The sequence below is a fragment of the Melospiza georgiana genome, chromosome 13, assembly GCF_028018845.1.
Source record: "Melospiza georgiana isolate bMelGeo1 chromosome 13, bMelGeo1.pri, whole genome shotgun sequence".
NCBI classification, from domain to species: Eukaryota; Metazoa; Chordata; class Aves; order Passeriformes; family Passerellidae; genus Melospiza; species Melospiza georgiana.
The window spans coordinates 6,077,031-6,100,604 of NC_080442.1; the positions used below are offsets into that span (position 1 = coordinate 6,077,031).

Below are 23,574 nucleotides of genomic sequence, written 5' to 3' on the forward strand. Positions count from 1 at the left end.
TAATTAACTGATATCACATTGTCAAGTAGCACCTCAAAGTTACTCCTAGAGCTTTACAGCTACAGTCATTCCAATTCTAAAAGATCTATTGAAACCAATAAATCTTTAGACTACATAATTTACATCTATTATATTTTCAAAGCAGCTGAAAGCATCTGTGTACATACTCTTTGGTTTGGGTTTTTTCAGGGTTTTTTTTGTTTGTTTGTTTTGGATTTTTTTACTTTTAAATATGTTTTTATACACCTTTTCATAGCAACACGTGCCTGGTCAGTCCTTTGTCAAAGTCATGTCACCACTGCTGTAATTTAAGTAATAGAAAAACTGACATCATTGCTCAAATTTCACAATCTGTCCTGTTTCATTATGCTACTGCTTCTGGTTATAATTTAAGGTTATTACTTCCTTTTAATTAACTTGAAAAATTAAGCAGTGTCTCTGCCGCCACAAGTTACTCCTTATTAATTTTTGTGTTATTGAATTCATGGTGAGTATAACTGAGGCATCAATGCTGCTGCAGGAGCACCATGGCTGCCTGAAGAAAGAGACCCAAGAAGGTTTGCAGGAAAGGGCAGGGGATGTTATTTCAGCCCAACAAACTCGCCTCCCAGAGCTGAGTCCAAAGGCTTGACCATATGTTCTGAAGTGTATTAACAAGTCTCCAAGCACCTTGCTCATTCCATCTCCCATCTGGATACATCCTAAGAAACAGTCACCAGCCCAGAGTGTAAATAGCTGGAACGGGTCCATTTCATATTTACAAGAAAATTTCTAAGCTGGATACAGAGAAGGAGGCCATCTGTTAAAGTGATTGCTGACCCAGTGGGGCAGAGGGGAAGACACTGTTACTGGACCCCATTCAAACAGTCCCAAAGGATCACAAGCTGAAAACTAATTACTGCCTTTTTAGGAGGGGTGGGGAAGATTTTAGAATTGAGTTCCTAAGAAGTCAAATGTAAAAGGCAAACGTGAGGAAGACAGAAGGCAGCTCTGCAGTGCAGTCCTTCCTGGGAAAAGCCTTGGGAACTACAAATTAAACAAACTGCCGACTTTTGCTCAATTTCTATTTTCAGCATATCACTGCTTTGGAGATGTGGGGGTGGGGAGACAAAAAGGCCATCAGAGCCATACCAAGTTCTGTTGTTGCTTCCCCTGCTAAGGGAAGTTAACCATACACCTTCTGATGAACTATATAGGCCAAAAAGGTCACATTTGCCCACTTCTCCTAAGAATGTGAACTTCTCCAATGCAGCACTCCCTACTGCTGTCATCTTACTGAATTTAGGCTGCCCTCCCCCACCACAAAAGGGAGGAACATCTGTTTATAATGGATTAGGAAACAAGAATCCTATTAGAGATTACCAAATACTCTTGAGAAAATAAATACTTTTTTAATGTACAGCCAATATTTAAATTTTTAGCACCAACAATACAGTTAATTTTTCCAAGTGTCTAAATAAATCCTGATGTGCAAACGCAGGAAAGACCTCTAAAGAGCTACTGAAGATCCTACAGAGTCAAGAAGAGTAAATGCAAGCCAAGTGTCCAGTGCTGCACACAGTGGGGCAGGTTCTCCAACCCTGCAGCAGCCCAAAGAGTCCACAGAGCTTGGGGCTTAGGGAGCTGCCTAAGAGCACAGCCCAGCAGGAAAACCCCATGGAATAACCCAGCAGACACCACTGTCCCTGGACAAGCCACCACACTTGTGGCCTCAGCAGCACTTGTTACTCTGCAGCCTCCAAGGGACCCACGCTGGACCTTAAATATTCATCTGAACGTGCCCCTCCATTTCCTCAGATCCTTCACTCGAGCACATCACAGCCCTGAAACAAGAGCACCCCTACTATTTATGACTGTACAGCACATATTTGAATAATCTGTCCCTAAAATAGCATAATTATAAGACAAGACAGTGTTTTCATTTCAGGACTTTTTGGACTCAGCATAAATACACTGCACAGAATCATGGAATTCATTTTAAGACTTCCCTACGGCTGTTTGCTTAATCAGTACATTCAGTGAAGAAGTCATTAGTAATATATTTGCCTGAGAAAACACTGGGCATAGTTTGATATTAATTTCTGTTGTATTTATACCATGATAACACAGAAATACTTCTGAGGATATAAATGACAAATGTCTTTTGAACCCGTAACAAAAACAATAAAAGCATTTGTTTCAAATACTATTCCTTAACTCAAACTGACACGTAGAATTTGACAGTGATACAAACCAAATGTTGGGACCATTAATTCTGAAATGGACATGTACATGGCTTTACTCCCCCCACACTGTGACTAATCAGATTTTCCTCTGCCACTCCAGTGTGTACACAAGACAAGGCCTTTCCACAAGGTATAGAGGACAGGAGAAGAAAAAGAAAGGAGGATCTTATTTCACACTGAAAGCTTGTGGGCAAAAAAATGGGTGAACACTTCAGTCCTTGGTGAGAACTTCAACTGTGATACAGAGCCTTCAGATGAGTGCTTTGACCTGAGGTAGACAATACTTTTGCACAGCATTTCAAGTAATAAACCCAACATATTTAGCACAATTCAGAGCTTGAGTAGTCAACTAGTTACAGTTCTGTTTCCAACTCAGTACCTTATGCTGAGTAGTTAAAAGCCAAGGATTTTCACGAGTACCAGAAGGTTTTGACAACAATGGTACATTGCAGTGTGAACACAGACATATTCAAGCTCAATAACCACTCCTGACTTCAAGAACAAATTCAAAATACTGTGGTTTAGCTTTTTATAGTACAGACAGAAGCCCAGCACCTATTCTCATAGAACCTAGGCAGTAGCACAATGTGCATCTTCGAATACCTACGATGTACATAACCCAGTTCTAGAGGTTTTTCTTGACACAAAGATTAGCTAGCTGGTCACTGATAAGGCCTTACTGATTTTCCACTCTATAAAGGTGGAGCCAGTTGCCAGGCACCGTCAGATTTCAGCTCTGTTTACATTACAGTAATCTTTACACTGCACGTTGAACCAGAAGCAAACTCCAGCACTCACTTCATAATGACCTGGGGAGTGTGGAGCTTGCAGCTCCTCTCACACTGCAGCCAAAGTCACACTGGAAAATGCACCTCAGGTATCATCTGGTAATTGAAATTACTGATAGTGCTAACTGGAACAATGAAATCAAGAAAATCCAAGCCTGAAATACAAGCTACTCATATAAACTGTTCTTTGAAAAATACCTACCAGTATTAGTATTTCCTAAGTTCCAAATACAACTTACAGAAACACTAGCAAAACTAAATGCAGTAGTTTAAAGGTTCTCTTTTCTATATAGGAGGTAAATTCTTAGGTTAAACTCAATTCTCAGTTACTTTCCCATATATGTTTTCTATATATTTATTTCTTTGTTGTTACAGTTGAGGAATCTCACAAACAACCAAAGAAGATCTAACTTTCCAGTGCCCATATACAGAATTACATAAGAAAAATAAAACACTGCTCCAAACTTAGCTACCTCACAGACTGAATTAAAAACCACTTTAAAAACATTTGCACATATATGCTCTACAAGAAACAAATCCATTGGTGTTTCCAAGAAAGATTTAGGGTACAATGCTAACCCCAATTATGAAAACCACAGGACATTGCCCCTAAAACAGAAAACCAAGGAGTCCTTGCAATCAGCATGCCTTGAACCATTAACACAGCCATGTTCCCAGCTCCTGATTCAAGGGGTAGTTAACAGATACATGCAAGGAGCTACTAAACCAGTTAAAGTAACCAAAATTCAGTTAGTTACATGATTGACGTGAAAGACTGAAATACTCTTCACGAATGTATCTTAAAATAGAAGGGAGTCTCAAGAACTCAGGTTCAGCATACAAAAAGGCTCAGGGATTCAGTAAGTTGTCCCTTTTCAGGGTGATGTTTTTGTTTGTTTGGTTTGGGTTTTTTTTACCAATGTGGACTATATGACAACCTCCAACTTACAGGCAGAAAGAAAGTTTACACCCCATTACTAAAATCCTGAGAGTCATTCCCACAGCATCCATTAGTACTGTTCAAAAAGACACCAGAAGAGATTAGGCCCCTCAAATTTTGCAGTAACAGCCACAACCAGACTAAACTTCCAGCCAGTCTTCATTTCCCCACCATTTTCTATTGTATTTTACCAACAGCTACAACAAGCACATAGCACCTTAATAAAACCATATTCTTATACAGCATAGCAGGGGAATAAGCTAAGTAGTCAAAACTGAAGGCAGTGAAATTGTTTGTGAAAGACTGTTGATAGTAGGGGGTAACATAATCAATCACAGCAGCCAAGGTTATCTCATGTACAAATAAGAATAATTCAGCTAATAAAAAAGAATTTTTTCTCCCTCCTTTTTTTTTTTTAAGGTTTTGTCCAGTCAAGTGTGACACAGTAACTGTGGATATGGACACACAGTTCAAATATATGAAGTAAATGTTCAGAGAAAACCATTCATCATTTAATGCATTACAACCCCAAAAATGAGAAACCAGATACCATACCCAAAGGGATAACTTTGGAAGTAAAGAAAACAAGATCTGGAATGTGAACACAGAAATCCCCCAATATTCAATATTCAAGTATTTCCAAAACCCTTTTTAATCTCCTTGTCTATGACTATTAAAACTACATGGAGAGCAGCCCAGGAACTAATGATTGAAACACAATTAACAATATCCACTGACAGAAAGCACCTCTGTTTTGACAACGAAACTCACATAAACTGCATGCAACAGATTCTAGTCTTTAAAGCCATTTCTGTGATCAAGATAAAAAGATAATAAATAATTCTGATAAAAAGCTATCACAGATTAAGAATTTACTCTGACAGTCCCAGGTCCTACAAAATGAGGTTTTTCCCAAGAAAGAGATGCTATTTCAATTACATGACTTCCACAATTCTGAAAGCATCCCAGTGAAGAGTTAAACCCCAGTGAGACTATATTTTGCAACATTCTTAAATTAACATACCTTTCAGTATAATTAGTTTGGCTGATACTGTATGCATGTATGCAAGCTCCAAGGGCCAATGTGATATGACCATGAGCAGGAGGAGTTTCAAATAACTGCTATGGCAAGATACAACCTCCAATGAACACAGTCTGTACACCAGTCCACAGCCAAAACAGATACACTTTCTGTACACTTCTGCAACTTTAAATACACTTCCGTATTTAAAAATAGAAAAACACTTCAAGACAGTACATGCATGTGTGGAAGGCAATATTTTTCCACAGCCTCACAAAATAGCTGTATTTTAAGAGAGCATTTTGAGCCAGAAATGAGAATTTTATACCCCGATTTTACAACAACAACAAAAAAATCTGCAAAATTTAAGTTGATGCAATTTCTCACAATCCCTCACAAAGCAGAATTCTAACACAACACTATTCAACACAACATTTATCTTCAACTCCTATTTGTTATTAACATAAATGCATTTGAAAAGGGCTAAAAAGTACGTTTTATCTATCTCCACAGCTAGGTGATAGCAGAAGTAAGAAATATTATCTAAAACAGGTTACTCTTCCAACAACAAACATTTATTGTTGAAATGTGTTTGTCCATATGTTAAAATGTAACACAATACCTCCGGAAGAATACTTCAAACGGGGCATGAAACTCAGTAGTCAACATTAGCTTGTAAATTTTTTAAATTCCACTCTGGAAGCCGAGGCTGCCTCGAACACACCTCTGAAGTAAGACTCTGGTGTTGGTAAAATCGCCAGCTAACAGTATCTTACAACTAGAGTCAGTTTGTTACTTAGTATCTCGAGCACCGAAGTTTTTCGGCACTAACACAGCAAGGTGTTCATTTGACTTCAGCCTGTAGAACACCACTTGTGAGTAAGTGCATACCAGCAAGTGACATCAGACCGAAACCACGCAGTTTCACTCGAAAGCAAACACCACTAAGCCGAGCTCCGGCAGCACCGGCCAGCACACACGACGGGAACTCGTCGCGCTGAAGCCGGAGCAACTACTCAGGCGCCACAAGCTAAAAATCAGTTCGAAATTCAAATTCAAACGAGTTTCAAAGCAAACCTTTAATTCTGCGCGAAGGAGAAATAACCTGTTGAGCGTTGCTAGCTCCACCTCTGGGCCCCGGGGCCGCTCGGCATTACTCACCGCCGCGCAGCCGGGGCAGGTCAGAGTACACGCCCCGCAACGTGCACCTGCACCGGCAACACCTACGGATCAGGTGGAGGACCGGCACAAGTTTCTGACGGATTACTGCCGCCCCAAAGCTGTTTACCGTATGTCAGCAACAATCATCCCCGACTGATTCAGCGGCCACAGAAAAAAATCCTGCACTACTGGACTCTCCCGGTTGAGCCTTTCCTAATTGCTACCCGGCTCCAGCCTGGAACAAAAGGGCACGGCCAGCGCACCGGCGGGAGCGCGGGGGCTTCTCCCGGGGGCAGGCCCGGCTGCCGCAGCCGTCCCGGGGCCGGGGCCCGCACGTCCAACAGGTGGGCGGCCGGGCGGGACCGGGGCGGGGGCGGCCGGCGGGGCAGCGGCCCGGGCCAGGGGGGTGCGGGCCACCTGCGCGCCCCTCCCGGCAGGCAGGGGGGAAGCGCTGCGGGGAAGGCGGCCGGGAGGCTCCGGCCCGCCTCACCCACCTCCTCGGTCCGCGCCAGCCCGTGCCCTCAGCACGGGCGGGGGTAAAGCCGCGGCCACCGCGGTGCGGGCTCGGCGGGGCAATGGGGAAACCGCGCCGGGGGTACCGCAGGATCGGAGCGGGCACGGAACGCGGCCGCCCCGGGGCCGAGCCTTACCTTCGTGGAAGCCGCCGCGGCCCTGGCAGACATTTTGTTTCCTTCTCTCCCCCGGAGCCGGGCGAGCGTGTGCGCGCCTGCAACTCTTCAGGCCGGGGGAGAGAAACTCGGCGCCGCCGCCGCCCGCGCCTCACGCAGCCGCCCGAATAAACATCCCAGGGCGCGGGGGGGAGGAGGAAGAGGAGGACGGCAGGGAAGGGGCGGGGACGGGGGAGGAGGGAGAGAGGAAGAAAGAGGAAGGGGAGCGAAGGCTCAAGTTTGATAAAAGTGCGGTCTCTCTCCTGCGGCGCCTGGCGCGCCGGGGCCGGGTTCCGCCGCCGGGGCACGGAGCGCGGGAGCGGCCGCGCTGCCCCCGGGCCCGCCCGCTCAGCGGCCGCGCCGCCCGCCCGCCTCGTGCCTCTCCCCCCGCGCAGCCACCGACATGTCCGACTGCCGGCACGGCCCATCCCGCCGCGGGGGGACTGCCCGCCCCGCCGCCGCCTGCCCCCGCTTTGCCGCAGCACCCGGAGCCCTAAAGGGCAGCGGAACGGCGGCGGCGGAGCGGCCGGTCCCGGCCCCGCGGGCTGTGCCGGGCGCGGCGCCGTGAGGGCCGCCCGCGGGGCTCGCCGGCCGCCGGGCTCCCCCCGCGCCATGGTCGGGGCGGCGGGGGCCGAGCGCGGCCGGGCCGGCGCAGCCTATGGGAGCGCGGGGGGCGTTTGAACGCGCGGAGCGCAGCAGGCCGGGACCGCCCCGAGCGCTGCGGGACCGGGCGGCTGCGGGGGCTCGGCCGGGCCCGGGGCCGCGCTCTCCGCAGCACGCTGTCCTGCAGCGCTCACGGAATCCTCGCCCCCCTGGAGCCGGCCGCAGAGCTGGGATGTCGATCAGTGCGGGCTCAAACCTGCTCTTGCGTTTGCCCATTGTTTGAAGGGGCGGGACGTTAGTTTTCGAGTTCCTTAATTGTACATCTTGTTCTTGAGATAAAAGCAATAAAGACACAAAAAGAAAACAACTTGGGAGATTTGCTTTGCTTTAAGGTGGTGACTGCATAGCCTTAGCATTTCCTACAGCACCACGAACTGCTGCCTGTGGCTTTGAAAAATAAACTTTTCCCAGCATTTTAGAGTGCCTTTTACAAAGTAAGTATTTACTTAAGCACTAAGAGAAATACTGCATTTTTTTTTCCATTTAAAAGGAAAGGCTTTTAAAGATGTTATTTTACTTTTGGGCGTTGGATGCCCAACCCATGCACGATGAGGCTGTCTGAAAATGCAGCTGGAGTCTTCGAGATGGCTCATGCCACAGAAAGCTGAGCACACTCCCAAATTTTGTAGGACCAAGTCATAAATTAACCAAGTGACTTCCAGAAGCATCACCCATTAAAGTGCTTCAAACCCCACTGAAAAGATGGCACACTGGTTATCACCCATATCACTATGGTCCATAGTTTATGATGTTGATTAATTTACTCCTCAGAATTAGATAAGAGCCCAAGTGGCATGACTAATCAGGTACATAAGGTTCCAGTGAAGGAAAAGTAGGTGAGAAAAATCCCAAATCGAAATGCGAGTACTTTGCACTCAGCAAACATTTCATGAGATATACATGGCAGTAAAAGCCATGGTATCAGGGCCAGATTTTCTAGCAGCTGTACAACTTATGTGCCACCAGCTGCTTTGTGCTCCATGCAACCTCCAGAAGTACTGAAATTCTTAAAAAGAGGCGATAATTCAACGATCCAAATCACCCTTCCACCATGAAACGCCCTACCCAAAGCCACTGTATGAGTTTTACGTTTGTTCTCTTTTGAAAATAAACAAATTCATATTCCAGGAAATAGCCGAATTAAATTCCCAAGGCAGCAGTCCGAATTCGGGGAAGGGCCAGCTCCTCCACCACGGCCCTGCAGGGCCGGGAAAGGCACCGGGAGCTCTGTCAGCACCGTCCCCGCCTTCTGACTCCGGACTGATCCCGAGTGCCCGGACACCCGGCCGAGTCCCCTCCTTCCCCCGGAGCCCCACAGGAGCTCCCCGTGCTGCAGCGTGGCCTCCTGCCATGGAAACACCACAGCACACGTTTCATTTGTTCATTGCTAGATGGAACTAAGCCTCCGATTATTTTTTTAAACTCTATCTACAGCCGTAGAAGGCGGAATGTGACGGGTTTTGTGCCCACATGCTTCACTGTCAGAGTATTCATCAGAGCAGGCAGGAAGGAAAAGGCTGAGATCACAACAGGAAGGAGGGGGAAGATTTCAAGGTGTGGAGACTGCATGAAAAGAAACTCAGGGGAGGATAACCTGATAAACTGTAGGGTGAAATAATCCCTCCCTTTCATCTTTTTCTCCTTGAATAGTTCTGGGGAGAGTGGACAAGACCTACAGGCTGGAGAGGAGATAAACTGACAACAAAGGGTTGATCAACCAAGATGAGGCCAGGGAATGAAAGAGGACTGAAGGCATGCACACAGAGGTGCAGATGGGTTCCCTACAATGAGGGAGAAGGACCATGGGAAATAAAAGCAGTTATTAAAGTGTTGGGAGAAAGATGGGGAACAAACAAAAAGGTGAAAGAAAAGTATTAAGCAAAGAAAGGAAAGATAGAGGCACCATTTTTGTATCATATGTTGGATGAGAAAATGCTACCAATGCATACCCCGAATTTAACAATGAGGGAGACCATTTAACAAGGAGGGACTTCTGCCAGGGTTTCAAAACAGCTGGATATGCATAACTCTTTTAGCCCACAGAAACTAAGGAGATTTCCTTCCTTCCTTCCTTCCTTCCTTCCTTCCTTCCTTCCTTCCTTCCTTCCTTCCTTCCTTCCTTCCTTCCTTCCTTCCTTCCTTCCTTCCTTCCTTCCTTCCTTCCTTCCTTCCTTCCTTCCTTCCTTCCTTCCTTCCTTCCTTCCTTCCTTCCTTCCTTCCTTCCTTCCTTCCTTCCTTCCTTCCTTCCTTCCTTCCTTCCTTCCTTCCTTCCTTCCTTCCTTCCTTCCTTCCTTCCCTTTCCTTCCTTCCCTTTCCTTCCTTCCCTTTCCTTTCCTTTCTTCCCTTTCCTTCCTTCCCTTTCCTTCCTTCCCTTCCCTCCCCTCCCTTCTTCTTTTCTCCTTCCTTTTTTTATAATTTCTCCTTCCCTCTCTTCACCATCTTTCTTCTCTTTCCATCAAACAATTATTTAAATCTTCATCTCTACTCTTGATACAAAATAGAGGAGCCAGAAATGTTATCTTATTCTATTAGCATTGGTAAAATGCATCTATTTTTCAGTAGATACAAATTCTTTCTAATGAATGGGTTTGCTTGTTTTTATACAAAGCAATAGCAGAGTCATGTTGCTGTCCTTTGAAATTCTTCCTTCAGGAGGATTTTTGCATCTCTTCATTAACAAATTGCTCACAAGCAAATCTACCATCAACAGTACTGAAAATGCCAAATCAAATGTTGGCCAAGTCAACATAGAATTATTATCTTAAGTGTAAATAACTTTGAATTTTATAGTCCTTTATATTTAACCTTGAGTGGATTTTAAATTTTTAAATAAATATTACAAAATTCATGTCTGAAAGTGCAAGTTCTATATTGTTAAGACTGTTAGGATTCCAGTGTATTCATGTGTTCCCTTTAAAAATCTTCAATGAAACAGCAGATGTCTATATATTTATATACACATATTGATATATAGCAAGAGAGATGCATGTGTTAGTGTTTAGGTATATATATATATATATATATGCCTTATATATACAATACATTCAGTCAGATGCAGTTATACAGCAAGTCCCATCTGTTAGCTAAGGGATCAGAATTTTAAAGTATATTTCTGATTCTACCCATATAAGTCCTGAAAAGAGGATCATCTTTAACCCCTATCTTTAGATAGAAAATTGTCTTAGAAGTCAAGGGCTGAAGAAAAGCAAGCACTTTGCTCATCCTTTAAATAACAGCTACTGGGAAATGCCTATAAAAAGTACTATTATATTTTCTTGGTAGGAAACCTAAAAATAAAACTATTATTTAATAAGTTCAAGCCCTAACCCCACATTGATTCAAAGGACGCAGAAGGACAGTCAGATGTGTGAATCCTCCTTTCTGAGGGCATGGGTATCTGTTACACCACAAGAACAGGAAGTCTGTTCTCTACTTTGTGTTGACTTAACTTTTAAAGAACTGTTTTGACCGCTTAAAGATGGGGAAGAAGGAAACTGCAGAACCACAGCCACTACAGAGACAACTTCCTGTGGGTTTTGTGGTGTGTGTGGCTCAGAAAGAGAACAATTCATAGAAGATCTCTCAGAGATAGCAGACAGTTTTGCTGCCCTGTGAGGTAGTCTTGGGATGCTTATCTATAAATAGGCCAATATATTATCAATTATGTCATGCAGTTTAGTTGATATTGTAGATTCTGTATTTGTAGTTGACGCATGATTTCAGCACTTCAAGAACAAAAAAAAGGGGAAGAGAAAATTAGAGTTCACCATATAAACCACAAGAAAGTATCTGTTTCTACCTCAAGACGTAAAAAAGTAGTTTACAGAAAGCTGTGAGAAATCCATGTCCTTAAAATTACACAGAACTTCAGTGTCTTGATGAATCAAGTCCCTAAGGAAAAAATTAATGCAGTGATGATGCCTAGTAATGATTCTTATCTTCCTCCCACTTCCACACAGTTAAAGCTTTGTTCCTATACCTAGTGGCTCTTTAAAAGGCTGTACATCACTGCAGTGCCTCTTCTAAAAACACTGCAGACAATTGCTCAATATACAGGGAATAGAGTTTTCCAGTAATTCACTGCCTCTCCCATACTGGAACTGTTAGACAAAGACAAAATCCCAAAAGGCAAAATCCCCAAAGACAAAATCCCAAAATCTGTACTTCACCGCCCATTAAGAGGTTAAAGCACATACCTCAGGTACACTCCAGAGGCTCAGAATGGGAATAAACCCAACATGTTCATCCAGGTGCCTATCTTAACTCCTGTTGTTTAAGCTCATTGTTATTTCCTTTTAACACCTTAAAAATAGTACTATTGCAAACTGTTTAGCAAAGTGCAAGGGCATTTTATCTGTTCAGCCTGAATATCACTTCAACTTGTAAGCAAATGGGAAATGTACAAATAGAAATAAAAATAGGTTGCAGTGGCAATGCAACATTATTTTCAGCCTTAAAGTACTTGACGAATGTATCACTGTAGAGCTGAAATCTAGTCTCTTCAGTTATCATTTTGGGATATCCTTCTAAAAAGAAACTCATCTCCATGGGTTTGGATCAGGTCTCAGAGAAACTTTGTCATCTGTATAATTGTGAAATGACAAAATCTGAGACTACTGTTGAAGAAATTATTATCTGTGAGTTTTAGTTGTGCTTCGTGGCAGCAGAGCTAATTTATTACAGAAATTCATTACAGAAATGTTATGTAACCATTCTACTTCCCATCTCAGACATTTTATGAACGGGACTGTAAACTTCAGTGCACTGCAGCTGATCAAGGCTGATTTTACAAAATGCTTCACTGTTATGCAGCCACTGGATGTCAAAATATCAGATATTCAGAACTGTTCTGCTTTCTCCAGGTTTATTTGGTAGAGAGGGGACTGTTAAAATAATCAAAGACAGCTGTGAGAGTTCAGCAGGCACAAATTCGGTGCTGATGTGATTCCAGCCCCTGAACAGTCACACTGCAGACAGCACCACACATGCTCCACTGATCTAGAATTCTTATTTATCATATTTAGATTTTACAAAGCCTGACTAGCAGTTCAACCTAAAAAGTGCTTGCCCAGACAACAAGCAACATGCACCAAAGATTAACTGCACAGGCAACTTTAGAAAGTAAAAGTGAGTCCAGGGTCAGCTTAACAAAATTGATTCATTTAATTACCTTTCTGGCAAACAACTTTGTATTCAAACCCAGAAATTTTCCAGGAACCCTTGCACAAGATACAAGTGACAAAACTGTTCTCTAAAACCCAAACAGAATCACCACTATAAGGAGGAGGGAAGATGAGGAGGCTGCAGAGGTGTGGTTTTCTAAGCCAGATAGTTTTGAAAGGTGAGATCACTTCTACAGTTTCTTGAGCACAAATATCAGACTTGCAATGAGTACTACAGGAAATTATCATGACTCATTCTTGCTAATGAGAAGGGCATGCATACAGAAAATGAAAATATGTACTGAAAATTGTTACATTCAACACAAAAATACATACTGAATATTGTTACACTGGTAAAAGTGTTTCTAGATAATGATGCAAAAGTGTGAGCTCATCTGCTTCTCAATTCTTCATACCAAGAAGACCTTATTGCATAATTGCAAAAAATGTAGAAACTTAGATTACTGAACTCTATAACCTATAATCTATTTTTATTGCCACTCAGCTTTCATCTCCTAGAATCTCAAATTTATTTTTATCCTCTTGCCTTTCTTATTACAACTGGTACAAGACTCCATCTACTCTTTTAAAATTCACATGCACAAATCCATCAAGTCAAGGAACTAACACTGTGCTTAAAAGTAGGAGCACAGATTATTCCAGTTAATTCCAGTGTAATCTTTACCTTAGGTGGTAGCTCTGTCCCAGCAGCACCTGCTTTACAAGAGCAACTTCAGTAAGGTTTAGAGAAGCTAAGTAAGGTGAGTAAGCTCCTGATGGTCACACCCATGGGGTTATGAACCCTTTCCATCTTGGTATTTGTTTTTGTTTCTACCTCCAAATATTTAAAACTATTAAAAAAAAACCCCAAACACTTAAAAAAGATTGCTGTTTGTGTCACTGGAAGAAATTCAAGTTACCTTGTTTGCACCTCCTGCAGGTTTCTTAACTATGTATTATTAGGTCATTATATTACACAGGAGTGTCACCACTGGTCTGAGATGGTTTTCTTGGGCTCCCTTTCAAAATCATTATAATTCTAAAATATATTAGCCTGAGACATGAGTGCATAAAATATTATTTTGGTTTAAAACACTACAGCAGAACATAGTTTAATGAGTTTTAACTTCATATTTCAATAATTCAGACTAAACCCTCAAGGGATCTTATTTAAGACACATTCATTGAGCACCACATACTTTCCATTTAAAAGTTGAGTGCTTTTCAGTTACTTTTAGTCTGTAGCAAGTAGATATCTGGTTATCTGTAATATTATAGATATAGATATAGATATCTGTGATATTATATTTTAGCTGTGTCAATAGAAATTAATAGAAAAATTTACCTCCCAGGGACAACATGTTTTGCAGCCCTAATTCACCTTTAACTGTTACAGTTTGGTTAATATTAGTATTTTTAATTATATAAATAAATGTCGCTACAAGTTTTTTAAATAAGTTAAAAAGTTTTCAGTACATGTAACAGTTTCAACATGACAATTTACAGGAGAGGCTACTAGAACAGAAAGTGCTTAGTGTGGAAGGATATTGCATTATTTCCTGACCTGTTGTTGCCAGGAAAGGAAAGCACGTCACGGGCTGCCTCTGAGGCTCTGGTGTGTCCCAGCCCATGAAATCAGGGATGGGAGCCCCACACTCTGTGACTTGGCCACTCGTTCCTGCTCTGGCACTCTGGCACTCTGTATGGGGATTTCTGCACTTTAAAAATTATCCTTGGAGCACAGAGGCAGGAATAAGTAGCCAAAGATGGGGACTTTTCAAGCTGAATTTACTGGCAAAGGTAACATCACTATGTATCTACACTCACACAGCATTTACCTACACTTCAAGCGCAGAGATCACCTTGCCTGCAGATTTCTGTGGGCAAAAGGCACCCTGTGCCTTACAGAGGTAGGGCACCTGTACCTCATCTGAGACACAGGGCTTGCTTCACTTCTTGGACAACTGCATGACATTTTTCCAGTACTCCTGTATGATATGCCATCATGCATGTGCAAGAAATTCTCAGATGCTCATTTTTTTTTAGTTTGGAGATTCATACAGTATTGGCTGTATAAAGGCACAGTGAAAGCAGTTGCTACTGAATCACTCAGAACCTTCAAAAAGCATGCAGGCATTTTACACTTGGTCCCATTAACTACAACCTGTAATGCATTTTCAGTAAGAGATTTTTCAAAAAAAAAAACTAGATATGATTTTAGTTCAGAATTTAAAAAATCAAGCTTTGACCACAGAGTAATACTGGGTATGGTTAACACAGTAAACAAGAGGTTCAAAAAGATGTGAAGTACCAAATGAGATCTTTTTATGAGTCATCACACTGCCTGTACTGATAAGGAGTCCAAACTTCACTTCTTTCTCTCAGTGGATTAGATTCAGTTCAGGTCTCTAGGCACTTACACTGCAAACAGATCTGTAAACTGATTTACATTTGCCAAAACAGAAGTTTTTCAGAGAAAATCACAGTTGGCATCTGTCTCCAGGACTGTCAGGGCTCACCTCTGTTCTGATAAAACTGGTGTTGCATTACCTAGGAAGCATTAGTATTTGGCAAGATAAACATATATTACTACAGGTGTATCTTTACTCAAATTCCAACTCTAAATCTAAGAAATAACAGTCAGGAATTCTCCTGACTGCCTCAGTACCAGAGAAACCATCTCTTTGGAATATCAACACATTCCACAACCTATATTGTAGTGAAGCCCAGAGGCTCTAACCAGAACAATGCTTTAATCTAGCTAAACCTATAGTCATTACAGAAGGATTCAAAGCAAAAATATTTACAGTGCAAAGCTCAAAGCTAACAGGGCAAATGCTCTATTTACCACAGTTGGATGGCTGTTTCTCATTCAAGTGTTTAGGCCTCAAAGAATCCACATTATATCAATATCATTAGCTAAATCTTTTCTTTACACATCTGTCAGTTCAACTCTATGTGCCAGCTGAAAAACTGCAACTGTCACATCCCTTTTTAAATGTGTGAGATTATAATACTTGTGAAAAGTGCTAAGGCAAGAGCCTAGGGACTGAAATTCTTCTTGTTCTCCAAGCAGGTAAAGCAAGGACAAGCCTTAGAACAAGTTTCCCAGTGCAGTCCGGTCTGTGTGGCTGTTTGCAGTTCCTCAATCCCTCTGTGTGAAGGCTCATCCAGTATTTCCTATCTTATGCTTTAGTCTAATCAAAGATACAGCTTCTCACCATAAAACTTGCTCCCTAACTGGAAAATATTTCTGAAAGCCTTTTCAAAGCTGGAGAAACCAATTTTTGCCAAGTGTGCAAACTTCCATGAGTCACATAATACTCTGACTTCTGTTGTAAGATGAGTAAATATGATAATTGACAACAAGATGCTGAAGTGATTTATACCATTTCTTATGATAAATTTAAGAAGTATTTTAAAGAAGGTCTTCCACAGAAACTTTATTCATTTTCCCATATTTTTCAAGAGCTTCTCATTAGAAGCAGCAGCCTTCAAAACAGACTTGTTTATTTTTTTCCCTATGACCCAATTATAAATACAGAGTTTGAAATCAAGCCTATGACTCTTTCCTGGCTATGTGTCATACTGACATTTAACATCAAATACATGCACTGTGCTTTTTAGACATGCACTGCTGGACAAGTAGATTGCATACTACTTCTAAATATTTCTCTCAGGGTACCCATATGCTATTTTCACAAATGGGCATCTCTGGTTTCTGAATAATACATGTCAAGACCAGGAAAAAAAAAAAAAAAAAGAAGAAAGAACAAGCCTAGTTCCTAAGTCACCACAGAAAGCATCCAAAACTACTTTACTAGAAGAAACACCTTCTTTGTACACTTGTCTTACAGTACGGAGTAATTTTTTTCCAGCCTACTCTTTTTTCTTTCTCTAACTGTATCACTGCCCTGGCTGCACTAATAGGCCTTAATAGCCCTGACAAACTGATTATGAAGATAAATAATTATTTCTCTTTAAAAGCCCTGTAATCTGGAAGCGGTAGCAGGGGATGACAGAGATTTACATGGAAGAGGAAAAAAGGTGGAGGCATCTTTCCCCCATGAAGACTATCGTGTTGCCATAACTCACATGAAACCTCCTCTCTCTGCTCCCCAGCCAGAGCTGCATCATGAACTGTTAACACACTCATTATTCTTGGCACAGAAATAAATTAGAGAGGTAACCACTGAATGCTTAGATCATTTGGGAAAATCAGTGAAACAATCTCTACCTACAGAAGCATATTCAAGAAGGATTACGAATCATGTACAATGTTTATTATATCTGCAAAAGCTCAAGATATTACGGTAGCCGTTGCCCTCATTATATTAAAACCAATAGATAAAATGTGAGCTTTGCAAAACCTTTGCTCATATATATGCAGGGTCAGCTTTACCCGTGCATGGTCAGGAAAGGCCCGGAGACAAGGGTGTGAACAGTGATGCTTCCCTGCAGCAGCACAAGCCCCATCTTGTACAACCTGTACAACCTGAGAGCCAGGAGAGCAACAAGGTGAATGAGCCTTCAGAACATGTCAATGTCTTGGTACTTTATAATACAACACAAGTAATGAGATTTTATCAAAACATGATTTAATGTCATGACTCGAGCTGGATGGTGAGCACAGGAACATTGCTATTTGAATTTAAATTAAAATTTCATTAGGTATCATATTACATTTTAAAATTAGTATTTTGTTTCTAAGTGAACAGAGTTGATTGTGTAACTGAAGGCTATCTACATCACAGCCTCTTCCATGCCACTGCAAAAACAATTCCACTGGTCTCAAGGATGAGTTGGCTGAGGTCTCTCAAATGTATGTGTTATATATGCAGATAAACTTCATGTTGTTTTTAAATTAAAATTATTATTTTCCATCTTCCTGCCTGCACTGAAAAGGCAAATACAGTCCTTACATGACCCTCCTCCAACTCTCCTTGCAGAGTGTCATGTGTCAGCAGCGAGGATGGCCAGTGCCCCAGCCACACACTATTGTGTGGCAGGCAGGGACAGAGAAAGGAAAAGTCTCAGTGAGCAGTACAGCTGGGGACATCCTGCCCTACCAGCGTTCTATTCTTCTCCAGACAGGATGAAAAATAGCACTCTAAAGCACCAGCGTGTTCCCTAATTTAAAAAGATGGTGCTTGTGAAACTGAAATTAATTCAGCCAAGGTATGCAGTCCTTTATTAAAAGGCTCTTTGAGTGTAAGGAAACAGAGCCACTTGAAGAAGTCACGCATCTGAAATTGTTTGGCAGCGATTTCTCGTTCATTCAGAGCAGGCACTCAGCTGCGGGCTGCGCCCCTCGGACAAACCCTCTCAGTGTGCAGGGAGGCACCTGGAGATAGGTCTGGGGTTCCCCAGTCTGCGCTGGCTGAGGAAAAGCCGGCAGCCTGGCACAGCTGCCCCCTGTGCCCAGGGACCGGGCCGAGAGCCCCGGGGAGCAGCCGAGGAGCGGTGAGTGAGGGCAGGCCCCGGGCAGCGCCGCGCCCCGAGCGCCCCGCTCAGCCCAGCCCGGCCCCGGCAGCGCTCCTGCCACGGAAACCTGCTCCAAAATCCGGAGCGTGGAACAGCCCCACTGCCTGCCATGGAAACCTGCTCCAAAATCCGAGCAGCCCCACTGCCTGCCATGGAAACCTGCTCCAAAATCCGATCAGCCCCACACCCTGCCACGGAAACCTGCTCCAAAATCCGAGCAGCCCCACTCCCTGCCACGGAAACCTGCTCCGGAGCATGGAACAGCCCCTCTCCCTGCCATGGAAACCTGTTCCAAAATCCGGAGCAGCCCCACTCCCTGCCATGGAAACCTGCCCCAAAATCCGGAGCAGCCCCACTCCCTGCCATGGAAACCTGCCCCAAAATCCGGAGCGTGGAACAGCCCCACTCCCTGCACTGCTCCTGCCATGGAAACCTGCCCCAAACTCCGGAGCAGCCTCGCTCCCTGCACCGCCAATATTTTCAATAATTACCCTGTTGTTGCAGTGTATTGCAAATGAAACAAATGCACCCTTACATAACATTATTACAATTATATTGCAGGGTTTGCCTCTGAGACAGCAGCACCTCGGCTACTGAGGTTCGGCCACAGCAAGGGGCAGAAGGCACCACCCAGCTGGACAGTGCTTTGTATCCTGCACAAAAATAAAGGTATAACGGGACTCTTGGATTGAGGATATCCCCTTACTCCATCAAAAAGTTACGCTTCTATAAATCTTAAATGACTTGCAGCATGAAAACAAATTGCTAGGCCGCCAGCTGAGATTTCAACTCATTTTGAGTCTCTAATTATGCTTGAACAGCTCTTGAAAACACTGAAATCTGTTTCTGACTGCATAGCAAAGCATGGAATGGGCAAGACAAATATTGTAGTAACCTTCATAAGCAACCTGATAGTTATTGTGGAATCTGTCCTCTCCCCTTTTTGTTCTCTGGGGAAGTTGGTGCTGATTATGAAAACACCTTCAATAATAAGATGTTCCAGAAATCGATCATGTTGTTTATCTATTTTTAACATTTATTTTAACATTTTAAACAAATACTTAATTTTCTGATGTTATCTTTCCATTTCCATTCTCTGCTGTATGGAAGAAGTACTTAACAGACACACTTTGATGTCAGTACAGATTCACAGACAGATAATTTTCTTCTGAACAAACTTGTTTCTGTAAATATAAATGCAATGCAAACATAACTGGCACAGTCCAGTCTGTGGTAACAGCTGTTATTAAATCATACCTGTTTCTATTGTCAGAGAGTTTAATAACCTCCACAGTATAAAGAAAGGGCAAACAACTGTGACTACACCCATATTTTAGCAGCAGCAGGATACAGATGTTGAATTCTGGACTGTACTAGCCTCACATTCCTCCAGCTTTGAAAATGGCCTCAAAGCCAGTGTTTTTAGTTTTTATTTCTGTTTAGTTTTTTGCTTTTTCTTTATATGGGGATCATTTACTAGGCTCTTAAACTTTGCTACATCACATACCTGAGGAAAAAAACAGTGCAAAATACAAAGCATGAAGTGTGCTATATTCAGCATTCCTTCTTCAAGCATTTTCTGAACCTTTTCAGGAGAAAATATTCAATGTTCACAGAGAATTCTCTTGTATGACCTTGCTACTGTCACTTCTCCCTTGCAGAGAAGGATCACTGAGGTACAAATAGCACAAAACCTGTGTTTTTCCACCCAGCTGCCACCTGCATGCTCAGGGACCTTGGGGTAACCACTTCTCTGAACATCAGTAAAGCATCAACTGGGGCTATATGGCCAAATAAATACAACAAAGAAGTTCTCATGTGCTTTAAAAATTAACTGGTGGTACATAAATGCACCATCTAGCTGTAAACATGTAATTAAAAAAGACAAAATTAGGACAAATATTGGTAGCTGTCCTTAAGAACTCATGCAACTTGCCCAATCATTAATATTTTTATTGCACTTTGTCTTCCCTGACTAAATGCCTTGAAGGGCTTGTTACCTCAGCAAGGTACCTCATTGCAGCTCATTAAGTACTGGCAAAATAGGGGCATTTTTTGAAACCTACATTACTCTGCAAAAGACAAACTGATTTTTAATTCCTTCATTATTACCACCCCTATTCCTCCTTGAGCATTACAGTTGTGTAATCCCTGCCCTGGGAGGTTTTCAAGAGCAGACTGGTTACAGCCCTGAGCAGCCTGGCCTGGCCTCAGAGCTGCTCCTGCTTTGAGAACAGGTTGGAGCCCTTGTTAGGTCCCTTCTAACCTGAATTATTCCATGATCCTTTCTGGCAGCTTCTTTCTGTCTTCTCTCTGCTGTTTTTCAGGATTTCCTTTACAGACTTGGGACTTTTATAAAGAGATTGTTCTCTTAGTAGAAAACTCAGGTGCCCAATCTTTCTTGTGTTATGAAAGATTCAGTATATTGCAGGAAAATCAGTACTTCTGGCAGATTTGCATATTATTCAGTTTTGATTAAAATGTTGGTTTTGTTAAATCTCCAGGAACTTTCACAAAATTGAAGGAAAAAAGCCCACCCAAGTTATTTATACTTATTTATACTTTCTGCTTTTCAGTTCTTCTATGTAATCTCTGCTACTTTTTAACTGCTGTTTGTATGTTTCAAATTTTAGGTACTGCCCTGTTGTGCCTGATCCATTGCCTTCTTGGCTTTCCAGAAACTGGTTTGTAGGAACTTGCAGTAAACATTTTAAGTGATTAAAGCCCTGCAAAGGATGATGAGTTACATGTGAAAATCTCTCTTCTGACTTAGCTTTCTCCTAGTGAAAATTAGAATTTCTCAAGGTTTTCACCTCGGTATTAACTTGTGTTTCCAACAGAATACTAATTTTGTGTTCTGCACATTCTCAGGGTCCCTAAATAGCTTCCTGAAGTATTTTCCAACTTGATTACAGGTCAGTTTTTCCAGCTTCTTAAGTAATAGCAGTGAGTTTTATTATACCTTTTCCCCCTCTCTCTACTGACAGGAGGTATTACTGCCATTTGGCAAGCACCGCGCTTTTACTTTTTTTCCTTTTTTCCTTTTTCCTTTTTTGTTCCTTTCTTGAAGGGATTTTGTAAGAGTTGTAAAAAGCAGGTCAGCTCTGCAAGCACCTATAGACAAGTTTCTGCTGTCTTTAAAAGGTAATGTGAAAAGAAAATAATTTGCATTCAAAACCTATTAAAAAGATTGCTGAAGCCAGGAACCAAAAGAAAGAAGCTAGAAATGATCAGCTAAGATCCAGTTGTTTTTTACTTTTACCTTATCTAAACTTAGATTTTTCAGCAAATTTCAGCAGATTTTTCAGTTGTTGCTGTTTTATCTCCTTTAAGCACCATTCAATATGCAAACATAATCACTTTCAGTATTTTTCTTCTACAGATTTAAGATCTCTAATGCTAGACCAAAATATCTTTTTTTTTTTCCCCTGCCTTGCAAATACAAGCTGGTATAAATGGCTCCAGTGAGTAATTTTCCCTAAGGGCCACTACATAAGTCTGGCATATTCTCTGACTATCCACATTACTGAAGGTTGCTTACAGCTCTGAGCAAAACAGAGAGCGTCCTGCCATCCTCATGATCAGGCACCCAAGGAGACAACTCTTGTGGTAAGTCACAGAAAAAAGGACTCTCTGTTTGCTCAAACATTTGCACACTTCAGCTTCCTGCCAAAGCCTGCTCACACTTCAGGCTCCTGGTGGATGCTGGATATGCACGCCCAGCAATCCTCCATGATCAGTGAGTCACCGTGGCATGATTATCCTGTGATTAAACCACTTTTGCTTCCTTTTGCTGTAGCCAATCCACACTGGAGCCTTTCCAGGTAAGTCCACATCCTCTAGCTCAGAGATCTGTTGATCTCTTCAGCACACCACGTTTGAGATTGTAGCACCAAGGATTGCTGGAATGAGCACCACTGACAGGAAAAAAAAAGTACAATGCCAAATGTAATAATTTCTGTGATTTCATCTATTTTCATCCTCTTAGCCAGCTCATCCAGGACAATCAGCACCACTTCCCAGTTGTGGCAAGCCATGTGGAAGAAGCACAGTTAAGAATTTTTGGCGCCATGATAATGACTACAAAGGAGCCACTGCACAAATGAGTAGGGAATACAGAATAATGAGCCAAAGAGGTGATGCTAAAATGAGGAGCTGGGAGGTGGGTAACAGTTGTTTGGGGAGACTGGAATGTGTTCTGGTCTACTTTGATCTGTGTAAATTTAACCCACAAATCAAATTGAATCCAGTGCAGTAATAAAAGAGACAGATAACTCCCAACAAAATAGGGGCATGAGACTGGTTTTCTGGAAAAAGCCTCAAACAACTGGAATAATGACATAAGCAGTCTGTAAAACCCAGCCCAAGCTGCAGCAGTGTGAAATGGTGGGCAGCAGAGCATGGGCATGCACAGCAGCACTGCAGCTCTGCCTTGGAACCCCCGGGATGGAAATGGCTGCAACTGTCTTTGGTTCCTTGTTTGAGATCTGTGGCTCTTTGCTGCATCCCTCAAGGTTCTTGTGCCTTAAAGATAAATCTTGTCAGCCAGAGACAGAACCCCTCTGGTGTTTTATGGAATGTTTCTGCTCTCTTTTAGGATGTACTGAGAGGTATTTTCTCTGTGTTTTGTAAGCTGGTAGCTACTATAACCTAGGCAGTACAAGATGCCTGTTTTCAAAGACTGTGTTTCAATTTTTTAGATGTTTGCAAAATGATGGTGTCCTTAAAAGAACAACCTCATCACGCAGAGGACTGAAGGAAAACTCTAATTTAACTAAAGAGCCCCAAAGCTGCCTCAGTTCAGACTTGTTCCCAAGAGAACATTGCTGGGAGCCAACTACTGCTGCTTCCTTCTTTGCTTTCTGTTCCTGGCAAGACTGAATCTATTTTTTACTGACATGCCACTTATAATATGCTGTGAAATGCAGACAAAATGCAAAGAGAAATTGCAGGCTGTCTTGATAAAAACTTGACATCAGTTTCCAAAGCCTAGGAATAGTTTTGTGATGCTCTGAACACAGGTAAGGCAGCAATGGCATTATAGCAGTTCAGCATTTTGGGGGTGTAACTGCACAGAAATGTCAGCTGTGAGATGAACAGCTCCCTGTGTGAAAGAGCAAATTCTAGCATCTTTATACTCAGACAGAGTGGCTTTTCAGCAGTAACATGTCTGGGCTTCTGACTTTCTCAGGAACTGCCCAAGTCACTTAATTTGTTTTTTGATCAGCTATGAATTAAAAATAAAATCTGTAAGTACTGTTGTAAACTTGTTCAAGATCTTGTGATGGATGTATTATATTAAAGCTATTTATTATGGTAAACATTTCTTTGCTACATTTACAATTTTCCATTCTAGGTCCAAACAGAATTGAAAACATCTTGTTAATATTTCATTGACCCTTTACTTTGCAGCTTGGCTTTTAAACATGGGTGTCCTACCCTGCTCCATCGACTTCCAGCCT

General features: G+C 42.3%; 1 protein-coding gene across 6 annotated transcripts in view; it reads right to left on the reverse strand.

The window, feature by feature from the left end:
* TJP1 (tight junction protein 1) overlaps positions 1 to 23,574 on the reverse strand; it is a 157,025-nt gene that overhangs the window by 61,030 nt on the left and 72,421 nt on the right. The window contains exon 1 of one of the 6 annotated variants that reach the window (XM_058033022.1): positions 6,786 to 6,976. The exons of the other annotated variants lie outside the window; for them this stretch is intronic. Coding sequence (XP_057889005.1) covers positions 6,786 to 6,818 — 33 coding nt within the window. The 5' untranslated portion in view covers positions 6,819 to 6,976. Of the gene's footprint in view, positions 1 to 6,785; positions 6,977 to 23,574 lie in introns of those variants that run through there. 6 annotated transcript variants of the gene reach the window in all.